General features: G+C 38.5%; 1 protein-coding gene across 3 annotated transcripts in view; it reads left to right on the top strand.

The window, feature by feature from the left end:
• PSME4 (proteasome activator subunit 4) overlaps positions 1-24614 on the top strand; it is a 68076-nt gene extending 43462 nt beyond the window's left edge. For all 3 annotated transcript variants that reach the window (XM_074902975.1, XM_074902880.1, XM_074903067.1), the window contains 25 exons: positions 176-231; positions 315-413; positions 907-969; positions 1128-1223; positions 1997-2128; positions 3612-3821; positions 4537-4673; positions 4995-5048; positions 5863-5992; positions 6525-6606; positions 7147-7300; positions 7818-7887; positions 8579-8704; positions 9048-9200; positions 9972-10076; positions 10905-10996; positions 11397-11528; positions 12141-12349; positions 12653-12738; positions 13696-13824; positions 14905-15060; positions 19613-19775; positions 21128-21261; positions 22231-22369; positions 23034-24614. In XM_074902975.1, the coding sequence (XP_074759076.1) occupies positions 176-231; positions 315-413; positions 907-969; positions 1128-1223; positions 1997-2128; positions 3612-3821; positions 4537-4673; positions 4995-5048; positions 5863-5992; positions 6525-6606; positions 7147-7300; positions 7818-7887; positions 8579-8704; positions 9048-9200; positions 9972-10076; positions 10905-10996; positions 11397-11528; positions 12141-12349; positions 12653-12738; positions 13696-13824; positions 14905-15060; positions 19613-19775; positions 21128-21261; positions 22231-22365 (2903 nt within the window). In that variant the 3' untranslated portion in view covers positions 22366-22369; positions 23034-24614. The remainder of the gene's footprint in view (positions 1-175; positions 232-314; positions 414-906; positions 970-1127; positions 1224-1996; positions 2129-3611; positions 3822-4536; positions 4674-4994; positions 5049-5862; positions 5993-6524; positions 6607-7146; positions 7301-7817; positions 7888-8578; positions 8705-9047; positions 9201-9971; positions 10077-10904; positions 10997-11396; positions 11529-12140; positions 12350-12652; positions 12739-13695; positions 13825-14904; positions 15061-19612; positions 19776-21127; positions 21262-22230; positions 22370-23033) is intronic.
• Positions 24615-24839: the final 225 nt, after the last annotated feature.

The raw sequence follows: 24839 nt of genomic DNA, 5'->3' as shown, positions 1-24839 counted from the left end.
CTCCTCTCTAAAAAACCTGTTGTGTTGTGCTTTTAAGTATAACTTTATAGATGAGAAACTTGTTTGATTTCCTTTGCCTATAATTCTTAAAACTTAAACTTTGTAAAAATTAATTCTTTTAATTTTAGAAGTTGTTTTCCTGTCTCATAATAAATTCTTTTTCCTTCGATTGCAGGCTATATACTTGATAATTCAGAAGATGATACCAAGTCTTTATTTCTAATAATAAAGGTACACTTATAATTGGTAATACTTGTGACAAAATTACTTGTTTTGCACAATAATAATTTCTTGTCATCTTTTTATTTCTACAGATCATTAGCGATGTTTTACAGTTCCAGGGGTCTCACAAACATGAGTTTGATTCACGATGGAAAAGCTTTAATCTGGTGAAAAAATCAATGGAGAACAGGGTCAGTGGGTTTTTTTCTTTTGTAAAGCTTAGGTGAGGGATCAAAGTAGTTCGTAATCTTCCAAAAGACTTTGCTCTTACTTTTGTTATTGTCCTAATCAGTTTTTGTAACTCTGAGATCTAATTCCTTGGAAAGAATACTGTTTTGCAGTGCTTCTGTATCATTATTTGGTTATCTCAGCATTTCTGTATCGTAGTAGCCCTCAGTTTGCATACATCCTTGGACCAATCTGAGGTTTGGCATCTTTCTCCATTCTGGTCCTTGTTAACTGAGACATTTCTGTGACCAGAGCTTCCTTTTGTTTACAGAGTAGTAGGCAAATAAAAAATTTAACTGGGGGAGGGGGGCAAAAAAATCAAGGTTGTCTGTCAAGAAAAATTTCTACATGATGTTTTCTTCTAGACACAGGCAAACAAGTATGTGGGGAATTCAGTCAGTACAAATTGCTATTATGAATACTGAAATCTAAACCCAGTTATGTTTTTGTTTGCAGCTTCAAGGAAAGAAACAGCATATCAGAGCTTTGTTGATCGACAGAGTTATGTTGCAGCATGAGGTAGTACTTTCTCTTAAATACTCACTAACTACTTGAAAAGCTGATTTGTTATGTTGTCATTTAGCAAAAGGTGCAATAATCTTGCACTAGTGTTTCTTTTACATGTGTGAAGTGTAAACCCAATCTGTCCTGTTACTTGTGTTTTCTCTGTGATTTAGTTGAGAACACTGACGATGGAAGGCTGTGAGTATAAAACTTCCCACCAGGAGATGATCAGAGACCTTTTGTGTTTGTCCACAAGTTCATATGGTCAGGTAAGGAACAGCCCCTTTTAAATTGGAATATATGGAGTTTTTTATTGATCCCTTCAAATTACATTTTCAAGATCTTTGCTTTTCAGTTTAATTCCATGGTAATATGAAATATTTACTTATTTTGTTTCTGTTAATTGCCAATTTCAGCATAGTTTTTGCTTTAAGTCCCTTCGTCAAATAAAGAACTTAACTGTGTGGAGAGGCAGCCCACTTAGGTTACAAATATTAAATTTTTTGAGGGATGTGAACTGAATTCATGACACTATTTGGAATGCTAAGTCTACATTTGCAAGTGGCTCTGATGGCATCCTAGGTCTAACATACCCAGAACAAGTATGCTTGTAGTTGGGTTCTGATCTCTTTGCCTGGTGGGAGCTGTGTGTATATAATAAATTCAGATCCAGGCACAATGTCTACAGGCTCTTCAGAGTTCTGCTAACTGCATCTGTTATCTTGTAGCTGTTTGCTTTTGAATTGATCTTGGAACCACATTGACTGGTTTTAGCAACATGGAGAATTTTCTTTAACTATGTAGCTGTTGTCAAGTAAATTGTCAAGTACAGAAGTAGGGTTTTATAAAAAGCTGTGAGCAGGGGTGAGGGGAAATATGCTATTGACAAAATTTTACAAATTTTGTTTCTGTGCACAAATATGTCATGTAAACTCTGTGCATAACTGAAATGGATAAGGATGTGTCCTGGTTTTGGGTGTTACTTTGGTACGGTATATTTTTACTTCAGAAGACTTTCTAGTGATGTCTCTTTTTCCCACAGGTCAGAAGTAAAGCTCAACAAGCATTCTTCACAGCTCTGGGAACATACAATTTTTGCTGCAGAGATATCATTCCCTTGGTTTTGGAGTTCTTGCGTCCAGACCGGCAAGATGTCACTCAAAAGCAATTTAAAGTATTGTCTCACAGACTTTGTTTCATGTTTGTCTTCTGAAAGTGTTTATACAGGAGCATTTTTAATGGTGGATTGGCTTGTTTATCAGTGTGATGTTGTGTCATATAGTTTATGCATGACTAGTGTAAGGTGTTGCTTGGGTTAGATCAGTTGTCAAGAGACATTTTGTGTTGATACATGTTCCTCGTTTCATTGTGTGTTCACATATTACAAAAATGTATGTTAACGCCTATTTTTTAATTATGAAATGGAAATAGAGAAGCTATAGTCCAAGATTGTAAAACTCATTAAGCAGTTCTGTCAAATGTAGCAGTATAACAAAATAGTATGGACTAGACAGAAAAGTTGATTGCCCACAGAAGTTAGACTAAATCAGGTGGGTTTGGCTATGCAGTGGTGGATAACTGCTGATGCTGCCAGGCCTGGAACTGGTGCTGATGCAGTGATGCCAGGCTGCAGGCTGTCCATCCAGGGCTTGGAAAGCATCACGCTCCCCTCCTCATCCTTCCTCTGTCCTGTGCTCCTTTCTCTGCACCCCCCTCAGTCTTCCTGACCCCGCGGGCACGTTGAACTCCTGTTGTAGGGTCACAAAACCAGTTCTGGCTTATCCCGCTCCAGCTGCCCGATACAAACTGTCAGACACCATGGGATTACGCTGTTAGCATATCTTATTAGTCCTTTTCTGGTTCACTGGTTATTGTTTTATTCTGCTATCCTTGTAACTTCCCTTTCTCCATCCCTGTCTCCTCCCATATAAGTAACCCCCACTGAGTTAATTTTTCGTGGTAAGTCTCAGTTTTGCTACCATACCTGAACTTGGTATTTCTGATAGTGATACCAGACAGGCTTAGCCTGTGTGATAGTACTGATGTTACCTAGTCACTGCTGTTCTTGTAAGACAGCTCTCCAAAAGTTTCCTGAGACTCTCTTTCAATTGCCTGTGAAATTTGGCCTTTTCTGACATAACTCCCACTTACTCACCTGTGATATCCAGCCCCCCTTAGTTTCACTGCAAGTAACTCCTGTCAGCTTCTCACACAATGACCTGTCACATTGACCAGTGTGGTGTGTCCTGCCCAGTTGTTCCTATCCAGGTCCTCTTCAGTCAGTATCATTTCGGGTCTGGGCTTAGTTAACAGGTGAATGGTTTGCCTGCAGCCCAAACATTAGTAAGTTCACAGAAAGGCTGTTGAATCATCTCCTTTATAATGGAATTCAGAAATCAGTCAGCTGTTCTGTGGGTAAATTAATTGGCAGGGCTTCCAGTCTCATTAAAAAGCTTCTTTAGCATGAAATGGATTCTGTGAAAATCTTCAGTATGTTGATAATGAGGCTGCATAGCTGAAAGCTTATGGTACATTTTCGTGTTACAGAAATGTGAAGATTGATTTTTATTCTGTGTGGGTGCATGCTTATGTAGATAGATATCACTTCCATATGAACAATGCTTAACATCTTGAAAACTGTATCTTTCATTTCACAGGGTGCCTTATATTGTCTTCTTGGAAATCACAGTGGAGTCTGTTTGGCAAATCTTCATGACTGGGATTGCATTGCACAGACGTGGCCAGCAATTGTTTCTTCTGGGCTTAGCAAAGCCATGTCCTTGGAAAAACCATCCATAGTTAGACTCTTTGATGACCTAGCAGAAAAAATCCATAGGCAGTATGAAACAATTGGATTGGATTTTGCAGTAAGTGACATGTTGCTTGGTGTTAATGTCTGGGGATGTGAGAGGGTTTGGTTATATCAATGCTTTAGACTCATGTAGATGACTGGAGTTAGTGTTCTGATGTTTGATTGGGTTCTGATAACTGAGAGGAATGTAGATATGTGGTTTTGAGACTGAAGTAGTGGAGCTTCCTGTAATACTATTGTAATTGGTAATTTATTGTTAACATCTAGGAAAGCTTGTTAAAGGAAGTAAACTGAAGTTGCCTTTCGGTGTTAATTAGTATGGGTCATGCAGATCAGTTGGGAAGGTGTATGTTGGTAGGACATGTTAATCAAATCCACTTTGTCAGCATTTGTGGTGGTGTCCTGCTGTGCCAACAGCACTTGTTATACAACTGCCTCTTGCCTAATCATGGCATAAATGGCACGGTACTGAATTTTGAGAATAAGTGCTAATTAATAAAGCCTTTTATGCACGATTTTTATGCTTGAATAAAATCCAAAAGTTTGTTTTAACCTTTAATTTAAAATAGAGTAAAACATGGAGGAAAAAAATCTGCTGTGTGAACCCAAAATCTCTCTTTCCTAGTATTTTACGGATTGGTTTATGTGGACAGGAAATCCTGCTCTCTTTATATCATTTGGAAGTCTCCTTACTTTAATACAGAAACAAACATACATAAAAACTTGTAAGTTGCTGCTCAGTCCCAAATCTTTGCATTCTCTGTCAATAGGTTCCAGAGAAATGTGTAGAGATAGCTGTTTTGCTGCAAAAATCAGCACATCCAAGTTCAGACTTCACAGGTCTTTGTTCAGAAGAAATTCAGTTAGGGATTCAGCGACAGAAAGAGAAGAATGCTGAGGCTTTGCGGTGAGTTCAACTTCCCTAAACACCAGTTGGCACTGCCTAATATTCACTGTACATGAAATGCAGTAATCTGAAATGGTTGAACAGAATCTTAAACTCAACAAATGCAGAATGTCCAAGGATCGTTGTGTTGTCTTCTCTCCTGACTGCTCAGCCTCTTCCCTCTATGCTCATATTTCCTTCCTCCCTCCTCCTCCTCCCTGTCCTTCCAGTTTGTGCTGTATTTACTGTACTGCTTTCACCCATCTTTTGTCGAACTTTTATTCTATTTTTAAATGGTTCTCTCAGTAGCATCTGCTTGATAATCTCTTCTTCTTCCATCAGCAACTATGAAAATTTGGTCAACATGTTGCTGGACTGCGTGGAACAAAGAAATCTGTAAGTCTCCCCTTTTGTGCATGAGGAATTATTTTGGGGTGGACTGGAGGTGGCTACATGAATAAAGGTTGTTTGCTTCAAGAAGTGCAGTTAGTGTGACCAGAATGGAGTAATACTTTTTTTACTCTCGGATTAGTTGTCCAAAAGCAGTTTGTCAGTAGCAGCCTTGCATGACACAGATTGTAGGTAGCTCCTTGGAGGGCTCTTACAAAGACATCACCAAGAGCTGAATTTCTGCAACTCCTCGTGCATTTTCATGTGGATTCTGCTTGCCCAAACAGAGAGAGCAAGACCAATAGAGGGGAATCTGGCATTACTGTCTCCTATAGAGAAGTGAATGAGTCTTGAATTGATTTTCACTGAGGGCTTGATTTGTTAATATAAGGCATCATCACACCTTGAGTTAAGCTTTGTCATGAATTAGTTTGACCTGTTATTTTTTTAGTATTTTTTTGTTCTGGGAGAAAAAGGTTGTTCTTCTGTCTGCATAATACTGACATCTAAATAGATTTTAATCAGTAGCATAATATTAATGTTAAAAAAACTTGATTATCTCTATAGGTTTGTGTTTTACATAAAAATGACAACATCAAAAAGGCACCATTAATTGAATGTTTGATTGCACTCATGTTCCCCAAATGCTGGAGGTTTCACTAAATGGAAGTTAAGCTTGTTGACTATAGCAATGACATAGAACATTACTTAAGTTAGTCCAGACATATTTACGTAACAGATATAATAATTTCTGTGCAAAAGCAGTACATGCAGCTATGCTACTTATTATCTATTTTGAATATTTTATTTTTTATTTTAGTCCCTGGAAGTTTGAGCACATAAGCATTGGTTTTCTGTCTCTGCTCCTGAGGGATGATAGGATATTGCCTGTCCGTGCCATAAAATTTTTTGTGCAGTGTCTCAACCACGATGCGATCGTAGTTCGTAAGGTAAAAGCAACATAACTGTGGCTTTTTTGTTTAGCAGCTCATTGGGGTTGAGATCAGATGTTCATGGTGTTTTGCTGTGATAAATCAGAGGTGTACATCCCTCCTCACCCTTCCAGCCTTGCACGTGTACTAAACTTCCTAACCCAAGAGGATGCTTGGCAGTGCTGTACTGGGGGTCTGTTTTTCCCATCTCCAATTTACTACTTGAAGGGAGACAACTCTTGGTGCCTCTTGTCCTCTTTGTTGCCTCAGTGACACTTGAAGCTAATGGCCACCTCCTTGTTTTCTTGAAAATTGAGATTTTTTTTCAGGGCTACGAAAGTCACACTCAAGTCATGTCCTGTATCCCCTGAAATGACTGAGATGACTTCTTGATAGGAATTATCAGTCACTGGGGTCACAAAGTTCACTGTAATATTCACTGGCTTTTTAGGGTGCTTGAGGCTTAAAATGTGCCTGTGATGGGATGATTAGACACATCCCTCTGGAGATAAGTACATGGAATGGATTCATTAATGTCCATTTCTTTTAGGTGGCCATCTCAGCTGTGGCTGGTATTCTTAAGCAGCTGAAGAGAACACACAAGAAAGTGCCCATCTGCCCTTATGAAATAAGTAGGTTGTATTTAATATAAGAAATGTCTTGCATCGTGCTAAAAAAAAATTTAAAGTGTATTCTTTCTGTTTAAATTAAACATAGAATCATAAGCTTGTCATTTCTGTCTCATTGTTAATGTCCTAAGCAAACAAAATAGATGATATAATTGGTCATTTTTCAGGTTTGTTGGGGAATTTTTTTTAGGCAGTGTGCAAGCGTGTATTGAGCTATTCACTTACTTGAACTTAGTTAAAACTTCAGAGGTATCGTCATTCTCCTTTCAGAAAGCCTTATAATTTTAAAGAATGATTTGTATATCTCCTTTTAATTTTTTCTTTAAAAATTATTTCAATTAGCATGTTTATATGAATTACTAAAGGAATCTTCTGTTACTGTTAGTGTTAATTCTAATCTCCTGGGGCAGATCTCTGTACAGGTTTGACAGGGGTGAGTGAGGCATAAAAGCTCATTAGAATCTTTCAATAGAAGTAAGTTGTAACGTTTTCTGGGACTGTTAATGAACATGTCTGATGGAGTATAAATGTCTCTTTAACCAGGTGGAACTCCTAAGCCTTCCAGCACTCAGGCTGGTGACAGACCAGATAACCAGTGGCTGCACTATGACAGCCAGAGTTTACCAAAGACTAAGGAAGCCTGGGAGTCGTGTTGTTTTGTGGAGAAAACACACTGGGGGTATTACACCTGGCCTCAGTGAGTATCATTAGGCACTAAGATACAATTATGAGAGTCAGCAGAAAAAAACCCTGTGGGAAACGAAATGTTTCTTGGGTTTAATCTTTTTAATAAAGAAAAACAAACAATTTATTTGTACTTTTTGCTCATTGCTTCTTTTAGCACTTCTGGGTGGTTTCTGTGGAGTTATTTTGGAGGTTTTTATTTATTTTCTACCTTCTCTCTGGGTTTTGTGGGTGCTGTAGGCACATTATTTCACGTGACTGACTGCTGGTTTCAAACTGAACTTTGTATGTTAGGAAATTATGTAGTTGTGAAGTATGCAGAGTATTCTATCAGTAATAATACTGGTTTGCTTACTGTGGCAAACCTTTTATAATAACAGACTTAATGATTTTGTTGTAAATTTTCTTCTAAGTTTTGCTCTTCTGCAGTTTCTGATAAATTCTATGAACAGTGTAGAAAATAATGATAAACTTTATTTTACTTTGAAACATGTTACTGGTTTGTGTTCGTTTTTTTTTTTAATATTCAGAACAATGACAGTTTATGCTCCAGTTGAGCATCAACCAAAGCTTGGGCGAAGGAGAGATGAGCTGACAGAGGTAAAGGTTTTGCTGTGTTTCAATTTTGTGGGCTTTTCTAATACTACTTCTCCTTCTTCTTTTAATATTGTCCGCAGGTTATTGTGGATATCAAATACTCTTGTCTCACATAAGTATTACTTGCTGTTTAGAGAGTGCTTTCACAAAATGTGTGCAAACAGGTTTGTTTTACTTGAATGCAAACCAGGATGGAGTTTGAGCACAAGTGTGCAGTTTCATGGCTATGTGGATATCATCATGTTTTTAACAAGCCCTAAGTGATAACTGTTTACAACCTAGATCCCCACAAGACATTTGTAATCATGTTGTTCTACTTCAATTTCAGACTTACTGTGTTAGCATACAAGAAGAAATTCTTATTTTAATGTATTGCAGCTTCAAATCTTTATCAGAGTTTAGAACAAGATAATTAATGAAAGTGGGAGTTACTGTTTTGCTAGTTACAGGGAATAACTGCTTTGTAGCGGTTGTGCTAGTGAAGCAAAAGACAATCCAAAGTCATTAATGAAAAGTCAGGAATCTTGCAAAACATTACCCAATATTCCTGATAAAATGAGGGGGGGGGAGATGGATAACTGAGGTATGATTTTTGCCAACAATAGAATTAAAATAAAAATGGGACTCGGAAAGCTTGGGATATCACTGTGACAATCAAGCTCTTCAATGCTAATCCTTTTTTTTTCTGTTACAGGCAGAACAGATTATATTTGATCACTTTTCTGATCCCAAGTTTGTTGAGCAGTTAATAAAATTTTTGTCTTTAGAAGACAGAAAAGGGAAAGACAAATTTAATCCTCGCAGATTTTGCCTCTTCAAGGTAACTAGAGTTCAATAACTATATTGCTTCCATTTTATAGACAATTACCAAAGCGTAGAAAAGCCACAGACTACTTGGCTTATACCTTGGTGTTGCAAAATGTTGATTTTTAAAGGTATGCTGCTATGATTAATCCTATTAATTCTTGCTTCTGATGAACTAGTTAGGGTAACGTATTTAGAGTTATATAGAAGTACGTAGAACCTGTGTATATAATTCTGTTAGAAAAGCAAAATATGTTCAGTTTCTGCATATTGAAATTTTAAGCATTTAGGAGGTTCTTAGGAAGACAATGGTTTAGATGGGCAATAACTTGAAGATACTTTCACATCTTGTTTTACAGGGCCTTTTCAGAAACTTCGATGATGCCTTCTTGCCAGTTCTGCAGCCACATCTAGAACAGCTTGTGGCAGACTCCCATGAAAGCACCCAAAGATGTGTAGCTGAAATTATAGCTGGCTTAATAAGAGGTTCTAAACACTGGACATTTGAGAAGGTGCTGAAGTAGTGTTTTTCAGTGATTCATGGAAGTTAAGGAATAAATTGGAATTATTAAACCAATTAAACATATGAGGTTGAGGGCTTCTAATGTGTCATCTGTGTCCAAGAAAGGACTGGAAAACATTGTGACACTTGGTGCCTCATTGCTGAACTTTGAGCACAACTCGTAGCTTGGTTTGGTGCCTGTATAATTCTAGGTGTTAGTAAAATGCTGCAAGATGAAAACTAAGAACAGTTTGCTAGTACTGAGGTAGCAAAGCTGACGTGGTTGGTAATTTCCAATTGGAGTAAGTGCTTATGTCCACCTTGGATATTACATCTTTAATCAGTCTAGACCTAGCTGTCTAGAATATCTTTAAATGAATTTCTGTGCTGAAAAATAACTCTGGGAGAATCAGTTTCTTAATAAAAAATAAAAAATAATTTTTAATATCAGGAGGGTGGGGAGCCCTTGGGATGCACCAGATTGCTGTTCTACCAAAAGCAAAATGTAAGGTCTGTGCTACACTTAACTCACCATGGACATGGTGCATATGTAGTCCACAGTAGTTCTAAACACCTTGTAAACAAAACTAAAAGGATTCCTGAAAATCTTGGCTCTCATAGTATTTCTTAGCCTTTACAAATACCATAATATAGCTGCTTCCAGAATCAGTATTGTTTTTCGCATGATTTGAAAAGATGGAAGGATTTGGGTTCACAGATGTTAGATGGCTGTTTTGACCCTAAATAGACAAATCTTGTCTCTTGCCTTTTTGCTGAGCAGGTGGAAAACCTTTGGAAGCTTCTCTGTCCATTGCTTCGAACAGCTTTATCCAACATCACAGTGGAAACCTATAATGACTGGGGCACGTGCATAGCAACCTCCTGTGTAAGTACCTCAGTTTAGTCTTGGAAAGCTGTATCCAGGTGATAAACTTGTACAGATTAGATGTAAATAAGACCTTTATCAACAGAGTTGGGTATATTTTATCAGCTAAAACTGAGAACTGTAAATACAGTATGAAAATAATATCTATTTAAAATCTCATTACTTTTCTGGAAATGTTGTTCTTCTCTACCCTTTGCAGACAAATACAACTTTTTAGAAAAGAAATAAAGCCTTAGTTTTCTTATGAAGTGTTTTAGAAGAGCTGAGAAGTTTAGTGGGTAATGTTAATGTGTGTGCTTGCTACATGTTCAACTTCTGTGGGAGTTTTTAAACTCAAATTAGACCTGTATCCTTCCTTTAAAAACATGTAGCTTTATGCTGAGCAAACTAAGTCTCAGGTTCTCTTCTAACATACCCTAAGATTTCTGTACATTGTGGTGGACTGGGAGTTGTGGTGTCTGAGAAGCAGGGTAAATGAATATCTTGGATCAGTAATTCTTGGAAAGCACTCAAAAATTGGGCATAGTGTGTCAGCCCCAACCCTGCCAGGTAGCAAAATTCAGATGTGATTATTCATCTTAGTCAAAAATGAAGCTAAATTCCTTCTCTTCTTATCATTGTATTTACCAAATAATGAAAACTGCCTGTAGTTTCATTGAGCTTTCCTCCTGTTGGGGTTAGTTGTAAAAAGGTATTTAACTTTGTGCTTCCTTAATAGAATAAACCTAAGGGATGCTAAGAAAATCTGTCAAAACTTTTCTTGTTTACATGTTGTTTACGTTTTAAAAATCTGCAGCTTGCTTATCTCTGATAACTGTTAATTTTCAGGAGAGCAGAGATCCTAGGAAACTGCACTGGTTATTTGAATTGCTCTTGGAATCTCCACTGAGTGGTGAAGGAGGATCATTCGTAGATGCATGGTAAGATAAATTTTAACTATTTTATTGTGGCTGAGTAAAAGAGGAGATAAAACATAGATAAAATTTATTGAGAGAGTATTGTGCCAGCTGGCTTGTAGAAGCAGGGAACAAAAGCCCTGCTTTCCAATTAGCTTTCCCTACACAACAGCAGTTCCTTAGTATTTTTTAAATATAATTAAATGTGGTTAACAGAATGTGAAGGTTTGGAACTGGCATAGCAGCAGTACGGTTGTTTTAATTCTGTGATTTTTTTACCCATCTTACCATGCATCTCAGGCAAAGATGCTTTTATACATTGACACACACACACACACAAAACCTTGCAAAACAAGGCGTGGAGGGGACTGGGGAAGGGAGGAAGGATTTCATGTCACTAAAGACAAGCTGTTTTCATTCCTAGCCGACTTTATGTGCTGCAAGGTGGCCTCGCACAGCAAGAATGGAGAGTTCCAGAGCTCCTGCACAGGCTGCTGAAGTACTTGGAACCCAAACTCACCCAGGTTTACAAAAACGTCCGAGAGAGAATAGGAAGGTCAGGGCTCTCTTCTGCAATTCTTGGGGGTGTTTTCTCTTCATTTTATTGGGGTAATAACAAAATAATTACACTGCAGTGGTGACTGCTTATTTCTGTGCTTTAGTAGTAGTAATAGAAATTAAATAAATTATTATTATCAGACTTGCTTCAGAAACTTTAGATGACTGCTCTGTTTTTGTCTTGTATTGTATATGGCCTGTTAATGTCTCTAAAGCTCTTGAAAAAAAACCAAACAAACAACTGCAACCCTCAAAAATAACCCTCATATAAAAAACTACCTACCACAACAACCCAAATTTCCTGTGTCTAAGTCCTAGTAAGCCATAAATATACAGGGAATGCTTGAGAAAGCAGTTTAGTGACTTAAAAACGAGTTGCAGACCTGCACAGAGAACAGGGGGTTGTAGCTGACTGTTTGTCTAACCCTGCCTGCTTCAAATGGCTACAGAGAGACTATTTGAAAAACAGTTGTTTTTAAACAACTTTGAAGTGAAGAGGAAATATTCTGTAAGTGTTAATTCAACAAATGGGTCTGGGGTCACTTGTTGCCATGTTGTTTAAACAGTACTCATGCTTACCTGTGTGTTGTTGCTTCCTTTGCTTTTTTAGTGTTTTGACCTACATATTCATGATAGATGTTTCCTTGCCAAATACTGCTGCAACGAAATCTCCTCGTGTCCATGAATTTACTACCCGGATACTTGAAAATCTTAAACCCCTCATGGAAGCAGATGAAGAAATTCAGAATCACGTTATGGAAGAGAACGGAGTTGGTGAACAAGATGAGCGAACTCAGGGCATTAAACTCTTGAAAACTAGTGAGTTACTTAATGAGGTGAAGAAACGGGGGGTGTTTTAGGACATAGTGATTGAGGACTGCACATCACAGAGCTGCCAAACAGAATTTCTCCTCAGGTTTGTGCAGAACAAGCTATCTCTTATGGCAGGGTTGAGGCTTATGAAGTCACCTTTCCAGGGTCAGCTTGAACTGACAGTATAGACCCACTCCAGTGTGGGAAAATCTCACAGGCCAGTCTGGCAATAAATTCAGTCTCTAGTTTGTGTGGGGATTATTACTGGTGTTATCTTAATCAGTAATCATTTCTTTTTATAACAAACAGTTCTGAAGTGGTTGATGGCAAGTGCAGGACGGTCCTTCTCTACAGCTGTCACAGAGCAACTCGAGCTTTTACCCTTGTTTTTCAAGGTATATGCTTTAATTGTAACTTTATTAGTCATGGCTGATTAAAAAGGGATTTTATAGAGAAACCAGAGTTATAAGGGACTTTTGCCACTGCAGGTTTTCTTTTATTTATATAATAAAAACCATGCCTACTGAAGAAGCCCAGCTTGTTGGCATTTTTAATGTGTATGTATGTTTAGAGCTGGTTATCTCCCCTGTTAAATGGTTTCTTGCTGGTAACAATTTGTAGGTGGATGGAATGCCCTGTACCTGTGTAACCTGGGGGAGAAAGAAGTGTTTCATTAACAAACCAGTTATGTTTCTATTCTGATATTTACCCTTAGTTGTTTTCTTTTGTTCCATGATTCCACAATTATTTCTAAATGGCAGTACTTGTTTTTCCTGGCACCTCTGATCCTTGCATTCTTTGATGAATTTGAGTGATTCAGTGCTACATATCTCCAATAATACATATTTGCGTGCTCCAGAGCATAGGTGTGTCTTCATGTAAACATCAGTCTATTAGCCAATGATGATGTCACCACAAAATGAAGGTTTATGTATGTGGAAGTGAAATTGAAATAGTGATAAAGCATTTTCTCAGTTTGGGACCTACATCTAAAATACTAAAATAACTGGATTTGATCCCAAAAGAATTGCAGTGGGGAGCCAGAGTCTTAACAGCACCCATTTAATCCTCTTTAGGAGCTACAGGCTAGCCATTGTGATAGATAAGTATTAAATGGAGCAAGGAACAAGGATCTCTTGACTCTATTACTTTTTTTCAAGATCTTATTGCTGAGAAAATTTCAACATTATATTGATTGTGTTTCCTAGTTGACTTAATCTTTCAGGATTACATTGATGCTGTTTTTCCTAGACAACTGTCCTTTCATGAGATAAAAGTTTCTTTCATGATTTTGCTATTAGCAGTGCTTACTTATTAGTTTTTTTTTTTTCCCTTTTTACCTTGTTCTATAGATTGCACCAGTCGAAAATGACAATAGCTATGATGAGCTTAAAAGAGATGCTAAGATGTGTTTGTCACTAATGTCTCAGGGTTTGCTGTATCCTCAGCAAGTGCCTTTGGTACTTCAGGTGCTAAAACAAGTGAGTATGCTCTAAATAGCTAAAAGATTCTCATTAGCTGATGAGCTCTGTGCTTTTTTTTCTTTAAAGATTATACAATAGTTCTGATTTGAAAAGAATCAAATACTGATTTTCTTAGAGGTGAAAGGAAAAAGTTTATTGGAAGTTATTTATATGTTCCTAGAAACAGTGAATGCATTTTGTTTTGATTCCTACTTCCAAAAGTTTAACCAATTTGCATTTTGATAAGAAATTGAATAGTACTTTAATAAATTAAAACTGGGTTCAGTAGTGGATCAGTTAAAGCCAAATGTGTCTCATGAGCTTCACAATTCAAAGTCAGGTTTCAAGATGAGTCATCCTATCAGGAGCTGCCCTTGAATCGCTGCCTTCCTGTAGTTTCACAGTATATTTGTCAACTGATAGTGCTTTTGGAAGAACAACACAAATGGAAACGGACTGCTGATTTGAACAGCTCGTTCTGTATGCACTTTGTCGTGCAAGAAATGATTTTTTTTTTTTTTGTCTAGTCATTCAAGGCTGATCTACAGTAGTAAAAGTATCTATTGCAACACATTGGTGTAAGGGTGTAAGCTGTGCACACAGCCAAGGTAGTAACAGTGGTGTTGTACTCCAGGCTGCTGCTGTGCCAGATGTTGCAATAATTTGGACTTCCATAAGCACTGGAGATCAGAGTAGAGAAACCTGAAAACCCTTGGCTTTCCAAATCCATTGTGTACAATATATATAGTCAAGCAGAGGGGAATTGCTGGTTTGTTTACATCTGCCTTGTGATCTTGGGAATGAATCAAAGGGAGAAACTTGCCTGCTTTGTCTTTTGCAGTGTTAGGTATCTGATAAATATTTAGGTATCTGTTAAATAGCAGTATGCTTTGGAAATTAAGCCCACCATAAATTACTGTCTAAATTAATTAGGTGCTTTGGAAATTGAAGAGTGTGTAAGATGAAAACTTCTGTATAAGGGAAATTAATTGCAACTGTCCCCAAGAGCTTTTCCTAAATGTTGTTGTTGGCTTTATATCAGGTAGCTGCTTTCTTTGACATCCTTGCTTTCTCATACTTAGTTATTCATACTTGCAGACAGCAAGAAGCAATTCTTGGCACGCTAGGTACACCATATTAACCTACCTCCAGACCATGGTGTTCTACAATCTCTTCATCTTTCTCAACAATGAAGAAGCAGTCAATGACATTCGATGGCTGGTTATAAAACTCCTGGAAGATGAACAGCTTGAGGCAAGTAATTAATACCTTTTCTGAAATGCTTTCTTTCACACGACTGGTCTCTTGCCCTTATCAAGTTACACCCAAAAGCTACTGGTTGTAAAACAATCCAGCGAGTATTTCTAGCTTAGCAGTCCTCCTATTATGAAAATCTAACTAGCATTATAGGATTTATTTCTTTTATATTCAATTTCTTCTTTCAAGGAAAACAGCTGTTTAAGAAATACTTCAGTAGTGATTTTTAAAAGTTGTATTGTTCTTCAAGAGAACGGAACATTGCTTCATTTTATTCTCAGTTTAAGTACAGCTGAAATAAGGATACTGTCATTTTAATATAAGTATTTGCAGGGATGTTGGTAGCAAATACATCTTCCAGCAAGGTCAAATGCCTTCCTGTGTAAAAATTGTATAAAACCACTATTTATTACTGTATAGGTCTTGTATAGGTCTGATTAAACTTATCAGCTTCTTATGGACAAAAATACTTTTTTCAATACATCCAGCTCGCTAAGGAGGTATTTCTTTAGCTCTAAGTAGATTTTCCTCGGTTTTGTGAAAGATGCATGCATAATAGAACAGAATTTTTCTAGCAGATGCTGCTGCTGATGGTGTTAGACGATTCAAGAAGATAATAGTTTGTGGGCTTACTTGTCAGTCTGACAAGTTTGTGTACATCTCTTGAGCTACTGGTACTTCAGTGTATGCAAATGGAAGGAGATAAAATGCAAAATTTTGTCTGTGGTACATGCATAGGGTTGAAGATCAGTGTGTAAATGCACAGCAGGCTCTTCCAAGTGCTGTCAGCATCATAAGCTTGTTCTCAGGGAAAAGAAAAAAAGTGCCTGATGTGAGTCATTGAGTCTTGTTTGTCAGGCTTCCAAAAGCTGGGGAAAAAGCACAAAATAACTTTATTCTGTATCACTGAATCACAGAACTGCAGGCTTGTATTAAATTATGTCAGTTTAAGGATGTTTGATCACGTTCAAGCGTAGTGAAGGCTCTTCAGTGTTAACCTCCAGTCTGTTCCATTTCCCCTGCGATATCGTTTTCACTCTTTTCTTGTGCTGTTGGCAAATAGCAGTGAAATCCTCCTTTTGGGTGCTTGGGTGCTTCTTGCTAGAAGAGAGAGAAGATTTTTGAACTGTGATACCCTTCTGCCAAAACAAAGATCCTCGTTTAGATCTTCCTGAAGCTACGTGAGAAGCAGTAGTTACACCTGAAATGTGAACCTTGCGTTGGTGAACAGTGATTTGGAAATAATTTGAATATAGAAATTAAAATTTCTGGCTTAAGGGTTTTCCATTAGAATCTCTGTAAGTGCATGTAATGCTTCTCAAAGGTGTAGACTGCTTGCCCAACCCTGCCAATTTCCATCTTCAGATGAGATCTCATGTCTTCATGTCACTCCTTGGTACAGGGAGCTAGAAAGCAGCAGCATGCAATTGGAGATAAGTTGTTTCCTGTGCCACTCAGAACACCTCACGATCTCACGGGAATCTGAAAAATACCTTGTATTCACTGTAATACAACTCAGTTATTTAAAATGTACCAAATGATTCCTCTGTGCTACAGAGATGCAAATCAAAAAAGCTTATCTGTGTTGATAACTACTTACTACCATGTTGTTACCATGGCAGCTTTCACTTTTCTGTGTAAAGTAATCTTGTTCTTTCTTGATAGTAAGTGGCAAGGTGCAGTATCTCGCAGAGTAATGCACATGTAGCTTTTTTTAAGCTGGATTTTTAAGACAAGGTTCCCTAGCTTTAACTAGTATTTCGTGTCTTTGCCCTGTTGAGTTTTCAGTTCTCAGATTTAAAGATCCTTCTTTTTTTTTTTTTTTAAATTATTCTAATGCAAAGATGCCAGACCTAATGATCCAGTCTATCTTGTTCATTGCTTTTAATACATAGTTGGCACTTCTAATACTGCTAGTATTACTGCTCCCAAAACTTTTTGGTGATTTTGTATTGTTTCCTAAAACCACTGCGACAGACTTTGGCAAACACCAGTGTCAAATGATGGGGCTGGAAGTCAGGTGTCGTGACAAGGATGTGAAGTCAACAGGGTTCACAGGACACTCCGGCTTCCATTGGAGGCAAACCTCATGCATCCAACTTCAGGCACAGGTGTCTAGAATTGAAGAAATCTTGTCCTTAAATGGTACTGTGGGAAATGCTCCTTCTGAAGGTCAGAGGGGGGATGGAGCTGATGGAGTTCTATGTTGAGAGCTGATGAAGGGAAAAACTATACTGGCTTGAACAATAACGTCTCTGTGCACAGCAGTGTAACCACCAGTGAATAGCATGTCTGACTTTCACCTCATACGGGCAGTTGGAGAAAGCTGCAGGCATCATTTGAGTTAGGGAAAGCATGTTTTGCACCAAGTAATTCTATTTACTCAGAAGTCAAGGGGAAGTGAAAATGACTGTATTCAACTTGGAGTTATGGTTAAAGTGACAGATGCTCTCAAATTAACTGGGTTTTCTCACAGTTTTCTCAGGCATGATGTGATGTAGGAAGCTATCTGGGTGGGTGCTTCATATGTTTATATTTTTATAAATCAGTGTACTGAATACATAGCACTCAGATCTTGATAAACATTTTTCGTATTGCCCTGCAATATCACATTAATGAGAATATTTTCTCTTGGTGTAAGTAACCCCCTGCAAGTACTGCAGTCAGGTTTTGCTTGTGCTGTGGAGTGTCACTGTTCTGATATTGCTAGTTGTGTAGGCATCGGTCGGTTAATTCTGGTGGAAGAAAAACCCCAAACTACCCCACAGTGGGTTGAAGAGTATTCCTCTGCTGCTCCTCCGTAGTTGTTACCTTCTGTAAGTCGCCATGTGAGTGTGACCATCTGGAAATTACTGTGTGAGGTGGGACCAATGATTAGCTTGTTCATGTCTGTTTTTAAAGGCTTTGCTTCTAGGTGCTCCTTCCAGCAAAGTGTTTCTTTTAGTTAGATTATTAATTTAGAAATGAAAGTGGTTTTAATACAGTGGAGAGTGATGCAAAAGAGTGCAGCTCCCTTGGGAGGCTGCTCACTTCGTAGCCAAGCGTCTTTGTCTTCTGAGTCCTGCATTAGCACATCATGTTTCAGTTAATAGCTTAGTTCTGAAGAGACCCACAGATTGCTGATAAACGCCACTGCCAGACTTTGACTGCTGACTTCTTGATGCCATTAACAAAGTAGATCACGTTTGAATAATAGGCTGTAGAAATTTAAATGGAATGATAAGTCTCAAGAGCTTATTGTTAACTTACTGTTTAATTATTGCAGCACTTGCAGCTATACTTACTGCCTTGGGGAGGTTCAGAACATGATGTTCAAGGATATAATTTATTATAATCTGCTGCATTGGATTCAGAGCGTTGATAGGTGTTTGTACTCCAGACAGACAAATGTTCTGTTTACAGTTGTGTGTAACAGTATGTACTTAACAAAACATCTGGTGACTGCTCTCAGGATTTCAACAAGTTGATTTGGTTTTCAGGTTTGTAAACGTTGGGAAGTTTTTGCCAGTCTGCAGTGATGGAAAGAGGAAGTGAGTTTCAGAGGGACTCCAATTAAAATACAGTCTTACAGTCCTGTAACTTCATGGCTTTAGGAGATTTGAGTAGATAAATGTGTAATACTGGCTTTTAAAAGCAAGTGACTGGGTCATCTCTGCTTGTAATTCATTAATGATGTGTTGTGGCTGTTATAAAACCAATGGAAAGGGAGAGCTGTATTTTGAGTGGTTTTGGAAATTAGGTGAAAACTTAGTTTAGCCTTGTTCTTTGGGTCTTCTATGTTAGCAGGGAGAAGAATATTTTTCCAACATGAACTGCTGTATTTATTCATGTAGTGAAAAGAACTGGCACTCAGGACAAGGCAGTAAAGCATGCTGGAGGGTTATAGAACTGAACTGTTGACCACAAACAGCTGAAGTTAGTTATTCTTGCTTATTAATCCAGTGTCCCTTGTTTCAGAAAATGCTTGTGCTACAGGTAAAACAGGATCAGCTTTGTCTCATGAACATACTTTCTGCCTTCTCCTGGAAGAGTTGTTCTGCTTTTGTCCACTCTTAATGTCTCCATGTACATTTGAGGGGGGAAAACTAAATGCTTTGGAATACAGTGGGCTTGTTTTTTCTTGGTAGAACTAATGTTAATATAGAGACTATTATGAACTTCGTAAAGCAGGTTGATTAGTTGGGTGGTGCATCTTCTCATTCAAAGGTTGTTTTTAGACTTCTTGAAGCTTTTCTAGTCTATTATATATATGTCTTGACAATGGAGTTAAATTACATTATTTGAGTAGTAGGTCACTGACAAATTACATCAAGGTAGTTGTGTGTTACAGTAGAACTATATTTATTAGTTTGTAAAGAGCCATATAGTAAACTAGTAATAGTTCATCACTTAGGAGATAAAATAATATTTTAAAGATTTTTCTTAGGCAGAATTTAGTAACTTGGCCTGGCTGGATGTGCTTAAAAGGTTAGTAACAGCATAAATACCTGTTTCTTGTGTGTGTGTGTGTGTGCTTAGTAACTGTGGTACATACTGTCTCTGCTCGTAGGTGAGGGAAATGGCTGCTACCACACTAAGTGGTCTGCTACAGTGCAATTTCCTCACGATGGATGGGCCCATGCAGACCCATTTTGAGCAGCTGTGCAAGATGAGGTTACCAAAAAAGCGGAAGCGAGACCTGGGTTCGGTGGTGGATACCATCCCTTCTGGGGGTAAGAGATTGCTTCAGAGACTACAACCTTGCATGTTGTTAGAGCGTAGGGTGAAAGAAGTATGGGGTGCTTCACTTAAAGGCTTATTCTGCAAGCATTCCAGATGGAATAGGATTTGTCCTGTGGTGAAGCGGTATTTAGAAAATTAACATAGATTCAGAGAAACATAAGGGCTGTTACCCATGCAGATGTTTTTCCTTCCTAAGCATTCATAAACTGTCATGGCAAATCACTTCTTTTTGTGTACATTATTCTCTGTTGCTGAGTACATAGTGCAGATACTAATCCCTGCTAAGTGCTTTGAGAATTTCATTTACAGCATAAATAATGTACAGGAATATACTACTATCAAAAAAAGCAAATTATGTTTTTTATTATCTATCTCTGTGTTAAACTAATTTACTCCTTTTCCAGAATTAGCACTAGAGAGATTTCTCCATTTCACATGTGCATGGCTGACATAGTTAGGAATGCAGACAGTGAGGGTTAACTTGTTTCCTCAGGAGATCAACTTCTGATCAACTTCGTTGTCTGCCACAATGTGATTTCAGTCCTTACCCACCTTACCTTTTGTTAGCAGTCTGGGATTTTTGTTCTAAAAATACCCCAATGCAACAAACACACAGAAAACCCCAAACAAAACCAACAATCAAAAAAAATATTAAAAACCAAACACCACCAGCCCCCAAAAATACCCAAAACAAACCAAAAACCACCCTTAGTTGATCTTAGTTACAAGCTTTGGTTTCTGACCGAACAGTATATCCAAGCTATGTTCCTTTGCACCAGGACTGGGATTCTGTCCTGTCAAATAGTTCTGGTATTGGAGAAAACATTCTGAATGCAGAAATAAGGAACAGTGGAGATGTAGTTCATGAGCTACTTCCTGAATAGAGAGTGATTCTCTGAGAGGAGGAAGCTCATTTGAAATGTTCATAATGTATAGCAGTGGCAGAAAAAGTTTTTGCACACACTTCCATTTGAAATGAAAGGTGGAATCAGAGAATGAGTCTATGATTCTGTGTAAGAAAGCAGAAGCACTTTGGAGATCCATACAGTTGTGTGAATCATGGTCTATAAAACTGTCTAGTTTTCTGTAGAAGCTGGAGATCTCTCTACTGTGGCAGGGCCTATTGTTTTATTTTTTTAATTCAGGGTCACAACTGACTCAACACTAGTACCAGTACGTTACCCTGATTAGATCACCTCTGATAAATGTGTAAGCTCTTCTCGGCCATCCCCATCAGTTCAGAATAGCCCAGTTTTCCCTGATGAGCAGTTTTGAGTTAGGCTGTGTTGTGGAGGAAGCTCTGACCCAGTGCCTGGTGTTCATGAAGGCCTCTCCCTTGCAGACCTGGTGAAGCGCCACGCCGGGGTGCTGGGGCTCAGCGCCTGCATCCTTTCTAGTCCCTACGATGTGCCCACCTGGATGCCACAGCTCCTCATGGATCTCAGCGCCCACCTTAACGATCCTCAGCCTATCGAGGTAAGAAGAGCAGTTTTGTACTCAATAGAACACATCTAATACATGCCTGACGCATTTTGAGTTTCCCTTTCCTAGAAAATAATAAGAACTTACTAAGAAACTTCGTTTCTGCTGCTTTTTATTAAAATGGTTCCAAATACATTTTAAGTCATGGACAGCTTTTCAGCAATCTGGTGGTAGTTCTTTTCTTGCTTTCAAATTTAAAGCATAAACTGCAAGCTGCTAGAACTGTATCTATAATGAGGAAATGGTCTTTTATTTTAGTTGAAAACCTTCACTTTTCTGCATACTATTCCAGAAAATATCAACCTGAAACAAAAAAATCACTCTGAAATTTTTAAAACCAGGTTTTATAAGCAGCCCTAGAAGCAGATTACTTGGAACACTTCAGATTTTTGTCCTGTATGTTGGGTATTGTTGACCTTGGCTGTTTTAACTGGACTACTTGAGCTTATGGCTGAACCATTCCTTAGCTGTAACAAGCTTTGCTATGGTGTGCTTTGCTGAATCCACAAACAGAAGTTTTCTTAATTTAATAATAATCTTGACTATTTTAATAACAGGAGGTAGTTTTCCTTTGACTTTTTTCTTCTTGCATGTGATGTGGTTTGTCAACTCTTTCTTGTGTTTTGAGACTCAGAGCATTGGTTTGGAATACCCAAGAAGGAGGGGAAAAGCATTCCACTTAAACTTTATAGGAATCCATACATTGGTTCCAACTCAATTGTGGATCCAAGAATGCTTCTGATAAGGCTGCTGGACTCATGACACTGGTCAAAAGACTAACCAGAACTGTAAGAATTAAATCACTGGAGAACTAGGCTGAATTCCCCAGGGTCCTTCTAACCTTTGCGACTGCTCAAACACTCTGCTCTACTCACCCGTGACTTCTGTGGAATTTGATGTTTATGTTGGACAGAGTTTAAACCCATAACTGATCCAGACCAATACTGATTGTCTCCTCTGCAGATGACTGTGAAAAAAACGCTGTCCAATTTCCGGAGGACCCATCATGACAACTGGCAGGAGCATAAACAGCAGTTCACGGATGACCAGCTACTAGTGCTTACTGACCTCTTGGTTTCACCATGCTATTATGCATAGATAGGTAAGGGGATTTGTTTCTACATAAAAGGACAGAAACATCTGTCTTGGGGAATCTCCTCTAGCGTGGAGCATAGGGAGGAATCACTCACAACAGGGAAAAAGGGCTACAACCACATGCAAGTCCTCCAGTGGTCTGTTGAAGATCAGATTTATTCTGGTTAAATATTGTCCTTCTTTGTGTGTGTGTGTGTCCCTGTATTACACCAGTGTTTTGCTAAGACACTTACACATGTTTTCTTGAATATTGATGTTCCTTTTCTCCGTTTCCTGCCAGTTGGCTGCCTTTTAAATACCTGGCAGTTTCACTAAAGGCAAGGTACTGGCTGCTTTGTACTTCTTCTGCCTCTGAGGACTTTAGTCTGCCACCCAGTCCAGTGTATCATCTACACCTCACGATGGGGAGTGGCTGCTGCCAAACTGTTTCCTTCACATTATGGCTTTGCTACCAGGGCTCTGCACACAGGCACGTCCCCAAAGAGGGAATCCATTCCTGGAGTTTCTCTTTGTCATGCTACAAGATTCTGATCTCTATTGTCTTGTGATGTTTTGTGACAGTGTTCCAAGAGAAGTTTTAATTTACATTTTCATTTTGTTCTGTGGTAATAGCATGAGGCAGTCATCTTGTTTGGAGTTCTTGGTTTGAATTCTTTCTTCTTTCTTTCTAGGTTTCTCCTGGCAAAATGAGGCTGTAGGAACCTTTCTGTGAAACAAAGGAAACTCCTAAGAAATTTATCATGTAGAAAACTTTGCATTGGAAATCCCCAATGCCTAATCAAAACCACTTCTAAATAGAAACGTAAAGACCTGGTTCTATTGAAAAAGCATTTCCCCTGGCCAGGGAGCAGCTGTGGCACCCGCAGTGTCCTGGTGCCTGGGGTTGCAGAGCCTGACGGTGGGCTGACTGCCAGACCCTCTCCTCGGCCTGCGTTACACATCAGTTCTCCTGCTGCTTCCCTGCACACGGTGACTGACACTGCACATTGTTGATCCTCTCTTCCCCACCCTGCTTCCCAGCTGTTTTCCAGCATCAAAGATATGCAGAACCAGAGTGCTGCAAACCAGAATCTTCTCAGTGAAGCTCTCCACTTCTGTTGATGCAACCTCTCACCTAGTCAGCATATAACACCAGGAACCTATCTTTCTCAGAGTTTATTTTTCACTACTTGGATTTGAGAGCCCATCAGGCGATGGGCTCTGTATCATTCAGTTCACCTCAGGGCAGGATTGCCTTTTTGTATTTTCCTTGTCAAAATGTAAATAGCTGATATTCTCTGTGCAGTACAGATGATGGCAGGAGGAAACATGGGGAGCAAAAGCTCTTGCTGCTTGGTCAGGTCTCCATAGATAGGTTGACTGTGTGTGGAATAAGTATCTGATGATCTGCATATTTTTATGGGTGTTTCCACATGGTTAGAGCCCAGAGATATGGAAGTCTGGACTATCAGGTGACGGGTGAATTCACGGAATACCATGTGTGCACAGTGTGAAAATGGCTGGCTATTTTTAACAGCGTGTTCTCATAGAGATTGTCACTGTTTGAGCAAGCGTGTCTTGCTCGAACGTTGTGGAAGCTCTGTGTTCTTTTGCCTGCAGCTTTGTTCAGAGACTGGTATCTACTGGCTATTTAACAACATGTTTAATATGTGTTACATAGTTGTAAAAGACTGTATAAATTGTAGAGGCATTGCATTGACAAAACATTGTACAGTTTGCAACCTTTTACATAACACCATGGTGAGATTAATTTGTAAAGATTCATACTTAGATGTTAATACGGTAGTGGTTCTGGCTTTTGTATCAAATCAAATGCCATTATTAGTTTTTTAAATTATTTTCTTTAACAATATCTCTTTATGTCCAAAAGGCAGAGGTTTTGTTTTGGTTTTCTTGTATCTCATGATTACTATGTCTCATTCAGATTTTAATGCAACACTTGTGGCCATCTCTAAAAGCTGACATCACATATTTTGGTGTGGTAAGTTCATTGAACGTGAGGTACACTGAAATAATTCATCAACTGGTGTGTGTTTCAACTTCCATGCAGCCCCCCGGGAGCACTGATACATTTTGAGTGATCTACCTGCTGAGTGTGTGACTCATTCCAAACTTCAAAGCACAGCAGTGCTCCTGGTGCAGTATTTAATGAGTGTCAGCTCACAGATGTAACCACTGTATAGCTTAGTGCCAAAATTATGATTTCGATTGTGTACGTAGTTTAAGACCCAATAAATGGACTGTTTGTAACATCTGCATTTTCTTGTGCTTCTAATGTGGAATTTTGAGGCTCCATTTTAAGGTTATTTACTGTGCTTTTCAGTTTTTAGTGTGAGGCGTGTGTTGGTTGTGGCATTTGGCAGTGTCTTAACGACAATATTAGGGATTAATTATAGATCAAGTTTTAATGGTGGGGAAACTACCTTTTCTATTTAGGTAAAAAATACCTTGTACATGGTGAGGCTTGCCAAAGAAGT

The sequence above is a fragment of the Athene noctua genome, chromosome 1, assembly GCF_965140245.1.
Source record: "Athene noctua chromosome 1, bAthNoc1.hap1.1, whole genome shotgun sequence".
NCBI lineage: Eukaryota > Metazoa > Chordata > Aves > Strigiformes > Strigidae > Athene > Athene noctua.
This window is presented reverse-complemented; position numbering and strand designations above follow the sequence as displayed.